Here is a 16,388-nt window from a genome sequence, read left to right as displayed (position 1 = left end):
GAGAATGGGCTAATCCGAGGAGGCGGGGCCTTGAGGATCCGCCCTTTCCCGATTGGCGGAAAGTGGACGTGCCATAGCGTGAGACCACGGCTGCCGGGGGAGCGGAGTGACGTTGGCTGGGCTCCCGAGCAGGTGGAGGCGGTGCGCGCTGCGGCGACCCCGCGCAGTCGGCCTCCCAGCCCCGCCCCCAGCCCCGCGCGCGCGTGCGCGGTGCCTAGCCTATCCCAGCCCGGCCTCCGGCTCGCGCTGCCCGAAGCGGCGTTCTCCCCCAGGCGCTTCTTCCTCCTCCCGGAGTTCTCCCGGCTTCCCCGTGCCGGGACCGCCGGGATGCAGTGGACGAAGAGCTCGCGTGCTGTGCGAGTGGCCGTGGTGCTGGCCGTGGCGGCGGTGCTGGTGCAGGGCATCCGCGTGTGGCTGGACTCCAAGCGCTTCGTCTTCCAGCGCGAGGAGATCGCGCAGCTGGCGCGCCAGTACGCGGGTGAGCGCGGGCGGGGGCGCGCGGCGGGGTGCCCCGGAGAGGGCCCCCTGCGCCTAGGTTCAAATGCGCCAAATGCGCCTAGGTTGGGGCGGCGGGGGAGCAGAAGGACGCCTGCAGAGGGGCTCCCCTCTGTCCCAGCCGAGACTACGAGCGTGAACGTGGGAATCCGGGGGGCCCTTCCCATCCCCCACTCCACCCGGGGGGAGGAGTCTGTGACCCATTGACTTCCTCGTGTCCGTGCCCGGGGGGGGGGGGGGGGGGGAAGGACTCGTGTCCGCACCCTGGCGGGTCAGAGGAGGTGGAGGCCGCAGGGCACCCCAGGACCACCGAGCCCTTCCTCCTCGTTTTACAGCCACAGGAAACAGGCCTAGAGAGAGGCAGCGACTTGTCCAAGGTCACACAGGGAGGCAGGAAGCCATCGGTACCAGAAGCCCGATGACCGGGGTAGTAGACATGGAGGAGGGGAGACCCGAGTGTGAATCCTGCTGTGAGACCCAGCACGATTCACTGAACTTCTTTGTAAGATGAGAAAGTTGCAATCCGTGGTCTCCTGGTTACTTTGTCACCAAATCCGTGAGCCTGTGGTGTCACTGACTCCTAATTCAGTGTGGTGTTTTACTGTGCGCATCCACCAGTAAACGTTTAATTATCACGTACAATGTGCCAGGCCCTGGGCTACAGGATGGAGTCACCACTAGTGTCACCTCAGGTCCCTGTGTGTGGGAAGAAACAACTGGTACCCATGAAAGGATGGATGGTAGAAGGAAGATACAGGCCCTCCTATGTGCCTGGCAGTGTGCTAAGCCATTTATAAATCCTATCCTATTTTATCTTCACAACAACCCAGGAAGATAGATAGGTGCTATTATATATCCCCATTTTACAAATGGGAAGACTGAGGCAGGCAGCAGTGAAGTGACTTGCCTAGGGTCATACTGCTGTGAAGTGGCTGAGGTAGGGTTTGAACTCAGATCTTCCGGATTCCAGTACAGCATCTTATCTATTTTACCACCTGGCCTTTTGGGTTATGTAAGCAGTAAGAAGGGGTTCCTTAACCTGGGGACCATGAACTTGTTGTTTCTGGTTTTTTATGTTTTAATAACTGGATTTCAATATAATTGGCCTTTTTTATAATGCTCCTTATTTTATTTTGTGCATTTAAAAATACTTTGAGGAGTCTGTAGGTTTCACCAGACTGCCAAAGGGTATGGGGTACCTTGCAAAAGAAAGGTAAAGAACCGCTGATATAGAATCAGAGGTCTTAGAAACCCTTCCCTGTTCTGTTGTTCCTTATTTGACTGTAGCTAAGTCCTTTCAACTCCCTGGACCTCAGTTTCCACATTTGTAAAATGTGGAGTTTGTACTAGTCTCTAGATCCTTTCCAGCACAAAATACTTTGATCTGCTCTGATTCTTGACCACCCCCAACCCCCCCCACACACACACACTCCTCACCCAGCATAGACTCCTCCCCCAAAGTAACAAGTTTTGGAAGGAGAGATACAAAGTAATTGAGTTAGATTATTTCTGTGGTCCTTTTTAGTTCCAGATCTTAGATTATTCCAATATGTAGATCTTGGTTTGGGAAGAGGTTCTGACCTTCCATAGGTATTTGGAGTTGGATGCAGAGAGTGGTCAAGGGCTATTTGTTCCCTCCCCACCCCTTCCCTTCATCAGGGCAAGTGTATAATCTGGACCAGGGGGATCTGAGCCTGACATTTGGGAGGGTGGGGCTAGTCAGAACCCTGATGCCCCTGCTTTATTCCCCACACCACATCAGGCCTTGATCATGAACTGGCGTTCTCTCGACTCATCGTGGAGCTCCGGCGACTACACCCAGGCCACATCCTGGCAGATGAAGACCTACAATGGGTGTTTGTGAATGCCGGCGGGTGGATGGGCTCCATGTGCCTCTTGCACGCTTCGCTCTCCGAGTACGTGCTGCTGTTCGGCACAGCCATCGACACTGGGGGCCACTCTGGTCAGTCTGGACCTTGGTTAGGGGAGGAGGGGGCTGGACATAGAGGGATAGGGAGGGAGGCCACAAAACATCAGTAGTCACTGCCGTGGTAAAACTGGGAGGAGATAGGCAGGGGAGAGGGGGAGGAATAGTGGACCCTGCCCTTTTTCTGTCCAAATCCATTATTTCCAGGGGGGACCTTTGTTACCTCATTAGATTCCTTCATCCATCTCTCCCCTTCCCAGTGCCAGGCATCTGCTCCATGCATGGACAATGTTAGATGCACAGCCAGCTGATCTTCCTCTTCTCTCCCTTCAGGACGATACTGGGCTGAAATTTCAGACACGATTATCTCTGGAACCTTCCGCCAGTGGAGAGAAGGGACAACCAAGAGTGAAGTTTACTACCCAGGTGTGTAAGGGCTGAAGGGGTCAGCATTTATTGCTGGAGAAGAAGGCAATTTGCATTGGGTTGGTGATAAGTATAGTTTGGAGATAATTAAGATGAAAAGGCTTGGGAGGTTAGGATGAGAATGTTGGTGGGAAGGGAAGTGGTTCTGATTTCAGGGGAGCACTCTCCAGCCCCCTCCTATCTATCTTTCCTCTCCCCTTCACGTTTCTGTACTCTTCATCTCTAGGAGACACCATTGTTCATGGGCCTGGGGAGGCCACAGCAGTGCAGTGGGGGGCTGGCACATGGATGGTGGAGTACGGCCGGGGCTTCATCCCTTCCACACTGGGCTTTGCACTGGCCGACACATTCTTCAGCACCCAGGACTTCCTCACACTGTTCTACACTCTCCGAGTCTATGCCCGGGCACTGTGTCTGGAGCTCACCACCTACCTCTCCAGCCAGGGACATTGACCTCCCCCATTCACTGACATATCTTTCCCTGCCCAGAACTGATGAGGGTAGCCTGAGTCTCTGTGAGAATGAGATGGTCACACTCTCACAAACACAGAGATAGGCCAGACCCTCCGAGGGCATACACTTAAACACAGGGATACAGACACAGTATAGGGGATTGGGGTCTGCAATGACCCTAAATCTACTCTCTGGGCAGCAATTTGGGGGAGTAGTGGAGGTATTGTTCCTGAGTGTGCCCTAGCTCCCAGTTTGTAACTATGATACCTCCCACACTCACCCTCACCAGACGCCTTATATGTCTAGCTCCCTGTCCTGGCTATGCAAAGGGGACCAGTGGCCTGTTCACTAACCCTCCCCCTTTACCTCCTCCCTCCAGTATCTCCTCTCCTGCCTTCTGGGTAGGTGCTGCCAATCATTTGATTTTCTCCTGTTCCACTGTGAACTCCCCCAAACACCTTCACCTTTCTTTTCAGAGCCCTTGAAGGGATGGGACCCCAGTGTGCTAACCAGCAAGAAACTGATCTGTTTCCCAGGCTATGTTACTGACTAGGGGAAGGCAGAGTGAGGCAGAGAAGGGGCTGAGCCTTTTCATCAAAGGGAGTACTTCTCATTGAATGCTCCCCAGGGCAATCATCCCCTCCAGGTCTCTGTATTACAGGTATATCAATCAGCAGGTCTCTCCTGGGTGCACCCCATCCTCTATGTGCCCAGCCTAGCAAGGAAACAGGGGAGCTCAGACAGGTTAAGAACTTACAACCCATCAGGACAACCAAGAACTGATTAATTGATATACTTCAAGAGTCCTAACGATAGGATGAATAGAAGTTCAGAGAACCCTAGAACTCCAAGGGACCTTAGGCACTTCCCCACCCCTCTATCCTCTGTCCACAAAGAGAAGATAGTTGGAAAGAATCTGGTGTCCTGTGTGCAAAATCCAGTCCAGATAATATTAATGCCAAACATTTTATCTAATGCTTAAAGACTTGCAAAAAAACCACTTTCCTCAATATTCCTGTCAGGTAGGTAGCATAAGTTCAAAGTGTCCCAAAAGTCTTAGTGTGGTTTTAAGCTGTTGTAGTTTAAAAGTGCATGAAGATTTTGGGGACCCCTTGTATTGTCTCCATTTTTTCACATGAAACAGGTTCAGACATAACATGACTTTATCTTTGGGTACCCAGCTAGTAAGCATCTACCACTCTACTGAGATCCCAATCCAGGTCTTCTGACTCAGAGTCTGGTGCTGTGTTTGAATCCTCCCATTGAGCAATGAGGCATCTCTTTAACTCTCCCCACCCAATTCCTTAGGACAATTGGGCTTCACTCTCCAATCATTAGGAAATATGGAATCCTAGAGTTTCTCTCCCTTTGGACCTGGTCTCCGTGGGCCACCACCTCAAGATGGTGGAATACAGTTTTTCCTCCAAGATTCCTCGGGAGTCAAAGGTCCTTGGCTTCAGCTGTTATCTGAAGGAGGGTGATATCAGAGCCCCCCTCAGACCCTTCCTACTGCCTTTAACAAAGCAGTTTTTCCCCAGAATCCCTCTGTGTTGCTGTCTGTCTCTGTCTCAATCAATAAATATTTCTTGAATATCTCTCTTGTCTCTTTCTCTTAGGGAAAGCAGGATGGTGGGCTGGAATACGCAATAAATTGACATCCCTGAGGCCCCTAGTCCTTCTGCTTTCAGGCTCTTGGCCTGACTTTAGCCAAGTCATTTCAGCTCGAAGGGGTTTCAGCTGTTGAAGACCAATGATATCACAGGGGTGATGTCTTGACTTGCATATGAATTAGCCTTAAGTGAGGCAGACTTACTTATTAAAGTTGTTAGGCTCACTCTCTTCCAGAATCATGGAAGTCCAGTGGCTAGACAGATTTCAAGAGGACTACTAATGGTCTGAGATTCAGTGAGTGACCTTGGCCTTTCTAAATTTACAAGGCTGTTCCTCAAGCTTCAGTTTGAGGCAATACCTGTTCTATGGCTAAAGGTAGACTGGATTTGAGATAAGTAAGGGTCTGGTTTACCATCCCAAAAATATTAGTCTGGGAGGGGAATACTAAAGTGTCTTTCTAGAACAAAAAACAGTTGCTGTGTACTCATTCTAAGCCATGAAAGCACGATAGAGGCTTGGTTTTATTGGTGACCGTGACTCTTCCTGACCCTGTTTGAGTTTTTTCTTGGCAAAGATACTGAAGGAGTTTGCCATTTCCTTCTCCAGCTTATTTTACAGATGAGGAAACTGAGGCAAACAGAATTAAGTGACTTGTCCAGGGTCATAGAGCTAGTATCTGAGGTTGAATTTGAATTCGGGAAGATGAGTCTTCCTGACTCCAGGCTCAGCACTAAATACTGATCCACCTAGCTTGCCCCTTTAGAGGTTTGGGCTGCGGGTTATTAGTCATTCAATGAAGCCAGAGTGATTTGGGTTTAAAGGTGTCATTTGGTAGTTCCATTTGAAACACAATGGGCTGGTACAGACAAAATACACTGAAGCAGCACAGGACAAAAAAGTAAATCGTCCCAGCTTTCAGAAAAAAATCTTCCCCCCCCCCCCGCCCCCCCCCATGTCTTAGAAAATATAAGCAACCAAAAGTTACATTCCTGCAGAATACCCACATGTAAGGGTGTGGTGGAGAGAGGGGCCTCGTGTATTGAGAGGTTGTAGTTGTGTGTTCCTGCAAGGGAGGCAGAACAAACACCTCTAGCCTCTTCTCCAAGAGAGAGATCCCTGCTAGGGGCTTTTATCAGCGCTAGCTCAGTTCTTCCTGGGTGGCATGATCCAAGGAGAGGTGTGGTCATCGCTCTCAAGGCTGCCTAAGATTTCCTCCAATCCTAAAGTGCTGTGAGTTCTCTTTTTCCCTTCAGCCCTTTGAGATTTCTGTCTTTACTCACAGTGGGCAAAGCCTGGATGGGGTTTCCACCCACAGCCTGTAATGACAAAATCTGGCCACGAGGTGACAGTATACACCTAAGAGGGCAGAGGCCCAGGCCTTTTGTCCCACTGTCCATGCTGGTCAGTCACCCTGTTGGCATTTCCCATTAGCCATCTCTACTGCATTTCTCCTGACAAGTGCTGTTCATCTTCTTCATGAATACTTTCACCTCACTAACTCAGAAAGTAACCTCATTTCATTTGCAGACAACTTAGGGTAGGAGGTAGCCTTAATGAACAGAAATCTGAAGACTTGCAACTTTTATTAGACTAAAATCTAATTGTGCTTCCGTAAGCCAACTTTAAATCCTGGAAGACAGCTGTCATGTCTCCCTCGTGCTCCTTCTATCGGTAGTCCCACTGATCTTCCAGTTCAATATCCCCTTTACCAAAAATATCCTTTGGGCATAATTGAATTTGTCTTTAACTCTGTTAAATTTAATGCAATGGAAATAGTGAATTTGTAGTCCTAGAGCCCTGTGTTCAGATTCCACCTGTGTCGTTTACTGTGTGACTTGGAGCACATTATTTTTCCTCTCAATCTGCTTTCTAATTTATAAAATTAGAGGGTTGGACTAGATAATCCTCCAAGGCTCCAACTTTTTAATAATTTATTTTGATTTTAAATAATATTTTAATTTCCCCAATTACATGGGAAAACAATTTTTAATATTCGTTGTGGTTTTTTAAAGTTTTGAGTTCCAAATTATATCCCCCTGCTGGACAGTAAGCAATTTGATATAGGTTATACGTGTGTAATCTTGTAAAATATTTCCATACTAGTCATTTTGTGGAAGAAAACTAAGAAAGAGAGAGAGTAAATGAAAAAAAAGTATGCTTCATTCAAATTCCATTTCTCTGGTGGTAAACAGTATTTTTCATCATGTGTCCTTTGGAATTATCTTGGATTATTGCTGAGAAGAGCCAAATCATTCACAGCTGATCATTATACAATGTTACTGTTACTGTGTACAATGTTCTGATCTGCTCACTTATTCTGCATCAGTTCATGTAAGTTTTTCCAGGTTTTTTCTGAAATCATCCTGCTCATCATTTCTTATAGCATAATAATATCCCATTATAATCATATGCCACAGTTTGTTCAACCATTCCCCAATTGATGGACATCCCCTCAGTTTCCATTTTTTGCTGTCACAAAAAGAGCTGCTATAAATATTTGTATACAAATTGATCCTCCTTCCCCCCCAACTTTTTAAAAAAATATTTTTGTATACAGACCTAGTGGTGGTTTTGTTGGATTTTCAAAGGGTATGCACAATTTTTTAGCCTTTTGGGCATAGTTCCAAATTGTCCTCCAGAATGGTTAGATCAGTTCATAACTCCAAGGCTCCAATTTTAAAATCTTATGATAGCCCCCCATGCTGAGATACAAAAAGATCCACTGAAAAGAGAGGGAGCAGGAGAGCTGTTGCTGAGCTGATGGGAAAATGGAGGCAGGGACAAAGTATAGTCTCTGAAGGGGAGGAAAGGAATCAGGAGAACTGAACTCTCTGAAGATCAGAGTCCCCATGTCAGCTTTCCCCCCAACAAAAGTCTGTCTGTTCAGAGGATAGTCATGGGAAGGTGACATCCGTTCCTCCTGTCTTGTCCCCCCAGTTACTGGAAAGCAATATGTGCAAGGTTGGTAAGACTGCTAACCTCATACTTAAGAGGGTAGAGGAAAGGAGCAGAGGAGCTGGGTACAAGGGAGCCTGGCCACCAAGGATTCCTCCTTTTCTAACACTTACAGCCTGAAGGGCTGGAGAGTCTTATAATAAATAGCTGGCATTTATCTAGCACTTTAAGGTTTTACAAAGTGCTTTACAAATTTTGTCTTCGCAACAACCCTGACAAGTAGGCTGTTATTATTAGCCTCGTTTTACAGATGAGGAAACCGAAACTCAAAGATGAAAATCACCTGCCTGGTGTAACACTGCTGTAAATGGCAGATCAATCAACCCACAAGCACTTCCTAAATACTTATTTGGGCCAGGCACAGTGCACTGGGGGGTACAAAGAAATGCAGAAACAGTCCCTACCTCCAGGAGCTTACTTTTTTTTTTAAATGAGGCAGTTGGGGTTAGGTGACTTGCCCAAGGTCACACAGTAAGTTTCAAGTGTCTGAGGCTAAATTTGAATCCAGGTCCTCTTGACTCTAGGGTTGGTGCCCTTTTCACTGCTCTACCTACCTGCCCCGGAGCTTACATTTTAATGGGTCTTTTGACCTCAAAATCTAATGTTCTTCCCACTATATCACAACCACCAAAGGTACGATCCCTGTGCCAGGGCAACAGTCTAAATAATATACCAGATAATTCATGCTGAGACATGTATTGTCAGGTAAGTAGAGGAACATTGAATTAGAAAAGTCAGAGAAGGCTTTGGCAGAGAGGAGAGGACTTGGGCAAGGATGTCCTTTTCTGTATTTCTATTCAAATATTTTAGCCCCAAGGCCTGGCTCATAATAGTTATTTAATAAATGTTGGTTAAATGATGAGTAGGATTTAAACCGGCAAAAATAAGGGGGACAATGTAGAGGAAACAGTGAGCAAGGTAAGTATGAGCTTGGTGTTAACTTAGATGTCTGGAAGCCTCCGTTAGAGGTTGGGGTATGTGGAGGGGAACAATGGGAGATGAGCCTGGAAGGGAAGGTTGAGGTTCCATGTCAGAGGGCCTTGACTGCCAGGTTAAGCTATTTGGTATTTATCTTGTACTCAGTAGGGAGACATAGGTTCTTGAACAGGAAAGAGACAGAAAATAAAATTATGGATGATTAGAACTGTTAGGCAACTTAAAAATCATTTAGTCTAAATGCCTCATGTGAGATCCAAAAAAGATAACCAGTTTGCCCAATATCACACAGCTAGTTGGTAACAAAACCAGTATTAGTCCGCTGACTCTTTGAGTAGCTACATGGAACAGAGAATAGAATGCTGGAGCTGAAGTCAAGAAGACCTCTCTTCCTGAGTTCAAATCCAGCCTCAGACACTTACTGGCTGTGTGGCCCCCCTCTTGGCAAGTCCCTTAACACTATTTGCCTCCATTTCCTCATCTGCAAAATGAGCTGGAGAAAGAAATAGCAAAATACTCCAATACCTTTACCAAGAAAACCTCAAATGGGATCACAAAGAGGTGGACATGACTAATATGACTGGACAACTCCTAACTCATTTTCCTTTCATGACTAAGATATGATTTTAGGAAGGTCAATCTGAATGAATAGAATGGACAGAAGGGAAGACCAGTTCAGAGGCTATACTGCAATAGGCCAAAAAAACCCAGAGAGATGAGAGATATTTGAGGGTAAATCCTACAGAACTTGGTGGGCAGAAAGAGAAGAATGCATGAACACAGTGCCTAGCATTGTGAATGCTTGTTCACTGTGGCATGTCACAAGTTTATAGCCTTTGTGACTGGGAGAATGATGTTACCAGGAACAAAATTTTTTATGTTGGGGTAAGAACAGACCTTCAAGCTAGATGTGGGGCTCTGTTCCACTGAGGTTGGGCTGTTGAGTGGATATCTAGCTTGGGAATAACACATGAAAGTGAGGACTGCAGCTAGGGGAGTAAGTGAGCTTTCAGCATCTCTCTGTATCAGCAGGTGAGACAGAGTTGTCTGGGGTACTGAATCAAGTAGATTAGCCAATCCTGGGAGGTGAACTAGATTATCTGTAAGGTACCTTTCAGTTCAGTCATGTTATAGTCTGTGTTCCAAAGACCCTCCCACCTCTGAGTTCTATCATCCTGAGTTCTATCTATCATAGTGGGTTTTGAGTTCAGGAAGACCTATGTTCAAATCCTTCCTGTATGTGTAACCCTGAGCAAGACACTTGACTTTTATGTTCCTCAGTTTCTCCATTTCTAAAATGTGCAAGTTGGATTCTAAGGTCACTTCCAGCCCTAAATCTATGATCTTTGGAGTTCTGCTCCTATAGGAGAATGTGGGAAAAGATGGAAGAGTGCATAGCAGTCAGGCTGCAGTGTCAAGTCCAAGGAGGAGACAAGGTCTAGCTGTCAGAAAAGTCATAGGACCCTGCTGGAAGGGCCTGGGGAAATGACTTTGGAGCCTCCTGGTTGTAATCCTGTGTGACCTCTTGTCACCTGTAGCTTCTCTCCACAAATAGCCTGGTAGTCCAAAATACTGGTTGATTGCATGGGACTCCTTCCCCTATCCCCATTCTCAAACCTGAGACTGGCCAGGGCAGAGAGAGGCCAAGGACAGCCACGGATCCTCCACAGATCCTCAGTACACACTTAGACTGGGGCCCCAAGCTCTGTCAAGCTTGCAGAGACTGATCTGAATTTACTGACTAGTTTCAAAGGCCTGGAGCATGGCTACCCCATTATATATCTGGTGAAATTGATTCAGTCCAGGTTGATCTTTCACTGGCTCCTCTTCACTAAGGTGTATACACACACACAAAATCACATACACACCCATACACATGAACTAGAAGGACCTTAAAATTTGTTTTATAAGTGAGGAAAAGAAATACTCTCAGATATAGTGACTAGTTCCTACTCAATCATTAGTAGCACAGTCGAGACTAAAATCCAGGTCTCCTGACTCTCAGTTTAGTTTCCACTTTCTGCACCTTACTGTTTCTCTTGTTGTACTACCATCTTAGGCTCACCTATGTGTGTATGACTGACTCTTGAACAGGCGTGAGGCCCACTTATAGGCTCTTAACAAGAGCCTCTGTAATGGCAAACAAAGTAGGATGTTTTGCTACTTTTCTGGGTTGAGTTTTAGCTAGTCAAGGCATATATATATAGTTGCTTGCAGGTAGAACAGAGATCTGAGAGAGAAGCAGACCTGAGAGAGAGAAGTGAGTGTGAGCAGACTGGGGAACTTGCTTGTGGGTAAGCCTAACAGAAAGAGTGTTTGGATGTTGGTGCTCCATCTGTTGGTCTGTGTTAATTTCTCAGACAGAAGCCCTGTCTGTTGGTCTTTATGCGTGAACTGAGATGATGGTGCTGGTAATGTGTATAAATATTGTTATAGCCCTGTTAAGCCTTGTTTTCCTAGAAACAGAAGCTTCGGGCAGGAGCCCCTGGAACCTGCTGTCAGGCAGAAGCAGGAAGAGTTTGGAGTGGAATTGTCCCTGTGAGCTGAGACAAGGAACAGGAACAGAGAACTGTCTGCATGTGAACCCAGGCAAGAGCTGGGAGTGATGGGCTGACAGAAGAGGAGCCATGGGGTTTGGAAGTCAACCACGAGTCAAGATGAAAGAGGACTTCACTTGGACATTGTGTATTGATTAAGGAGATTGTTCTTACTGTGACCCAGGGGTGGATGGTGTGGTATCCTCTGCTATCCTTTAAGGATACATTGTGCTAGGAAAGACCCTAGCCTGGGGCCCCCTGACTTTGGGGATGCAATGGTATATGCTATGTGCCATATGACATATGTTATGGGATGTATATATGTATTAGATGATATTTTTTGCTTAAGAATGTTGCTATGAATGCTACACTTTATTTTACTTGAACATTGTTTAGTTTATTGCTGAATAAATGGAGAGTTCATTATATTATGTGATTAGACCCTTAAAAGTATTTACAGCAGCAGTGCTCAGGTGTGCTGCCATGACTGGCATCATAACCCCTTAAGTAGTCAGGTGGCCCAGTGCATGCAGTTCTGGGCCTGGAGTCAGGAAGACTCCTCTTCCTGAGTTCAAATTTGACCTCAGACACTTACTAGCTGTGTGACCCTAGGCAAGTCACTTAACCCTGTTGGTCTTAGTTTCCTCATCTGTAAAATGAGCTGGAGAAAGAAATGGCAAACCATTCCAGTATTTTTGCCAACAAAACCCCAAATGGAATCAGGAAGAGTTAGATGTGACTGAAAAAACAGCTGCACGACTGAGACCCCTCCTCAACCCAATAGGAATTATCCGAGGATGACTCTAGACCAACATGAATGCCATCCCTGCCAAATACCAGCATGGTGGGTGAAATGTGGTTGTGAAGTCTTCCACATCCCATCCTCCAAACACACACCAGAATGTGGCAAAATGGGGAAAATGACCTTCTCCTGGTTTGGTTTAAAGGCGTTGTTTCAGTTGTTCAACACAGGGGCAGAGAGTAACTGCTGCTTACTAAATGTTTAAATTGCTTGCTTGATTGAATGAATGAGGTATGCCTCTTTGAGCTACAGAACAGTGGATATTGTAAAGACGCAAGATAGAGTAGAAAATCAGAGGAGAAAAATGGATAAAGACCTAAGAAGATTTTTGAGAAAAATTCATTGATTTTCAGTATTATGGTAAGCAAGGAAGGGGCCCTGAGACCATGAAGCATGACTGACCCAGCCAGGTACCATCCTTCCAAGGAGGCTCCATGGATAAGAAAGAGAGCAAGAGAAGTGACTGGGCAGAAAGAAGGGCATTCTTAATGAAGAGACAAGCATGAAGGAAGATAGGGAGAAATGAATATGTGAACAAAAGACTGGATAATGTTGGACCTAACTTATTAAACATAACAAATCCTTCGCTTTAATAAATAGAAAATTAAAGTGTAAGATTTCATGTGCTACTCATAGGAATCACTTGGGTTGTTTTACTAAATTGTTTTTAGAATTGTATGTTATGGGAGAGGAATCCAATTAAGGAGTTTGCTAAAGTTTTGTGATGTGCTAAATCAGAATTTATCAATAATTTTTTTTAAAAGGAAATGAGTATGCTGTGATCTGGGTAGAGAGAGTGCATTCTGACTGAAACAGCAGGTTTGATTTGGGGAGCAAAATAAGAATGAAAAGAGAAACCTGGGCCAGGCTCTATATTCACAAAGGTTCTTAATCTGGGGTCCACAAACACACAACCCTCCCACCCCAGCAAAGGGTTTGTGGAAAGATTTCAGGGGGGAGGGTCTGTAAACTGAGATGGGGGAAAAAAACTACACCCTTATTTTCACTGACAGCTAAATGAAATTTAGCATTTCCTCCAATTATTTAAAAACATTATTCTGAGACTGGGTCCCTAAATTTTACTAAAATACAAAAGAGATCCATGATAAAAATTCCTGTCCTAAAGACAGGCTTCTAATTTAATGATTTGGGGTTAGTGCAGAAAAGCAGTGGGAAAAACACTGAAGTTTTCAAGTTCAAACAGTGCTTAATCAGGCACTTTGCACAGACTTTATTAGGCCAGATACTGGGGGAGATAAAGTTTAGATGAGATATGGTCCCAACATTTAGAGAACATATAATCTTGTGGTAGAATAAGACAAACATGGACAGAATTATGGAAATTAGAATTGGAAGATGCCTTAGAAATCATCTAGAACAGGAATTTTTAACCTTTTAAAGGTGATTGGCCCTTTGGTAGTCTGCTAAAGTTCATGAACTCCCTTCTCAGAGGAAGGTTTTTAAAAAATTTATAAGAAGGACATGCTAAGTTCCAGATAAGGGTTAGTGAAAATTAGGATGTAACCTTTTTTGCAATGCAAATTCACAGATCCCTTGAAAGCTATCCATACATCCCAAAGCCTAGGTTAAGAATATACTCCCCACAAACTTTCCAGAGGTAGAGGGTATGTCCAGAAGAAACTTGATAAGGGTTTCTACTGTCCTTAAAGTGTGTGAGATTCCTTTGATAAGTTATTGTTTTAATTTATAAAAAAATTTTTTGCAAGCATTTATCATCTCTCCTGCAACTACCACCACTCTCTGGCATGGAACAATTTTTCAGATGCCCACATTAAGTATAGATAGTTCAGCAAAATAAGTTCGCACAATGACCTACTCTAAATATGCATTTCTCATTCTGAATTTTAAGTCCACCTCTTGCAGAAGGTGAGTGGTGTGATTTGACTTCAGTCTACTGGACTCATATTAATACCTTATTAATTAGGTTAACATGGATGGCAACCCTTTGTTATCTCATTAATGAAACCTTTGAGAAGGTGAGAAATGGTCTAGTCTTGGGTATCAGTAGATGATATTTACCATGATGATGAAATTCACTTAATATTATAGTATCTTAGTACTAAAAAAAGTTAAAATTCAAACTTTTCTGGGGATGCCATTAGAAATCTTGGGGCTTGTATAGGTCCTTGGTGGGACTTATTGATTCTTGAAAAGCCCCAGGTGATTTCCTGCTGGTGAGGGCAGCACTCAGGATAGTTCTGTAAGTCCAGAGGCAAGCAGTATAGGATCCCTGAGGGAGATAGGACTCACCTGAGTGAGTATAAGAATTATTTTAATTCTCAGTGAGCTTATGTGTGACTGTTAAGTGAGGTAAAGCTTGTTAATTCAATATCTTTTTGCCTGGATTTTTGCATAGGATCTGATGATCCCTTCATGGTTTGTTTTTTTTTCCTATAGATATGAATGAAATTCTAATATTCCTGGGTGGGAGCATGAGGCAAAAAAAACCCTCAAAAAAACCCCAAAACAAAACATTACCAAGAAGCTAACAAGGAAGAAGTAATATGTACAGCTTAGTTCCTCCCCTCCCCACAATACCTCCAAACAGATCAAGAAGATTCATTAGGGAGGAGCCAAGATGGCGGAGTAGAAAGATACACATATGCTAGCTCCAAACCCACAGCCCATAAATTACCTGTAAAGAAGAACTCCCAACAAATTCTGGAGCAGCAGGAGCCACAGAACAACGGAGTGGAGGAGATTACTGTTCCAGAGAGCCCTGAAAAACTGACCCGAAAGATCCGTCACGCACCCCAGACCTAGGGTAGAGCCCAGTCTTGCCTTGGCTGCACTGCATCGAGAGAAGCAGATCTGAGCAGGTTCCAGGGACAGAATCTCCAGCCACAGCACAGGTCCCTCCACTCACAGGTGACAAAGGTCAGTGAGAGAGTCTTTTTGGGTGGCTAAGAGGGGAGTGGGGTGTCCCCATAACTCAGGCCCCCTCAGGAGGCAGCAGCAGACAAGGGCTCCCAAAGCAGGCAAGAGTCAGGATCCATTGTTGAAGGTCTCCACATAAACCCCCTGAGGGAACTGAGCCCCTGTGTGGCGGCCCTGCCCCGACCTGAGCACCTGAACTTAATCTCAACTGAATAGCAGCCCTGCCCCACCTAAAGCCCTGAGGCTGGGGAGCAGCATTTGAATCTCAGATCCCAAGTGCTGGCTGGGCGGATCTGGAGGTGAGGTGGGTATGAAGATGAAGCTCAGAAATCAAGTCACTGGCTGGGAAAATGCCCAGAAAAGGGAAAAAAATAAGACCATAGAAGGTTACTTTCTTGGTGAACAGATATCTCCTCCCTTCCTTTCAGATGAGGAAGAACAATGATTACCATCAGGAAAAGACATAAATGTCAAGGCTTCTGTATCCCAAACAAGCAAAATAAATATTCAATGGGCTCAGGCCATGGAAGAGCTCAAAAAGGACTTTGAAAATCAAGTTAGAGAGGTGGAGGAAAAACTGGGAAGAGAATTGAGTGACATGCAAGCAAAGCATGAAAAGCAGGTCAACAGCTTGCTAAAGGAGACCCAAAAAAATGCTGAAGAAAATAACACCTTGAAAAATAGGCTAACTCAATTGGCAAAAGAGGTTCAAAAAGCCAATGACGAGAAGAATGCTTTCAAAAGCAGAATTAGTCAAATGGGAAAGGAGGTTCAAAAGCCCACTGAAGAAAATAGTTCTTTCAAAATTAGAATGGAACAGATGGAGGCTAATGACTTTATGAGAAACCAAGAAATCACAGAACAAAACCAAAAGAATGAAAAAATGGAAGATAATGTGAAATATCTCATTGGAAAAACAACTGACCTGGAAAATAGATCCAGGAGAGACAATTTAAAAATTATGGGACTACCTGAAAGCCATGACCAAAACAAGAGCCTAGACATCATCTTTCATGAAATTATCAAGGAAAACTGCCCTGAGATTCTAGAACCAGAGGGCAAAATAAGTATTCAAGGAATCCACCAATCACTGCCTGAAAGAGATCCAAAAAGAGAAACTCCTAGGAACATTGTGGCCAAATTCCAGAGTTCCCTGGTCAAGGAGAAAATATTGCAAGCAGCTAGAAAGAAACAATTCAAGTATTGTGGAAATACAGTCAGGATAACACAAGATCTAGCAGCTTCTTCATAAAGGGATTGAAGGGCATGGAATATGATATTCCAGAAGTCAAAGGAACTAGGACTAAAACCAAGAATCATCTACCCAGCAAAAAAATGGTCTTTCAAT

General features: G+C 45.0%; 1 protein-coding gene across 4 annotated transcripts; it reads left to right on the top strand.

Annotated features, from left to right (window-relative positions):
• The first annotated feature begins 109 nt into the window (after positions 1-109).
• SIGMAR1 (sigma non-opioid intracellular receptor 1) lies at positions 110-11,768 on the top strand. Of its 4 annotated transcripts, none has more exons than XM_072606532.1 (4): positions 110-478; positions 2,258-2,458; positions 2,756-2,848; positions 3,075-4,896. In XM_072606532.1, the coding sequence occupies exons 1-4, from the start codon at positions 328-330 to the stop codon at positions 3,299-3,301; spliced, it is 672 nt and encodes a 223-aa protein (XP_072462633.1). In that variant the 5' UTR covers positions 110-327; the 3' UTR covers positions 3,302-4,896. The 4 variants fall into 4 exon arrangements, with proteins under 4 accessions (XP_072462633.1, XP_072462645.1, XP_072462643.1 ...); XM_072606544.1 differs by having other exon boundaries at positions 184-478; positions 2,258-2,411; XM_072606542.1 differs by lacking the exon at positions 3,075-4,896 and adding an exon at positions 11,270-11,768 and having other exon boundaries at positions 190-478.
• The last annotated feature ends 4,620 nt before the right edge of the window (positions 11,769-16,388 follow it).

Source organism: Notamacropus eugenii, chromosome 1 (genome assembly GCF_028372415.1).
Source record: "Notamacropus eugenii isolate mMacEug1 chromosome 1, mMacEug1.pri_v2, whole genome shotgun sequence".
NCBI lineage: Eukaryota > Metazoa > Chordata > Mammalia > Diprotodontia > Macropodidae > Notamacropus > Notamacropus eugenii.
Note: the sequence above shows the minus strand (reverse complement) of the source record. Positions and strands in the feature narration are given on the sequence as shown.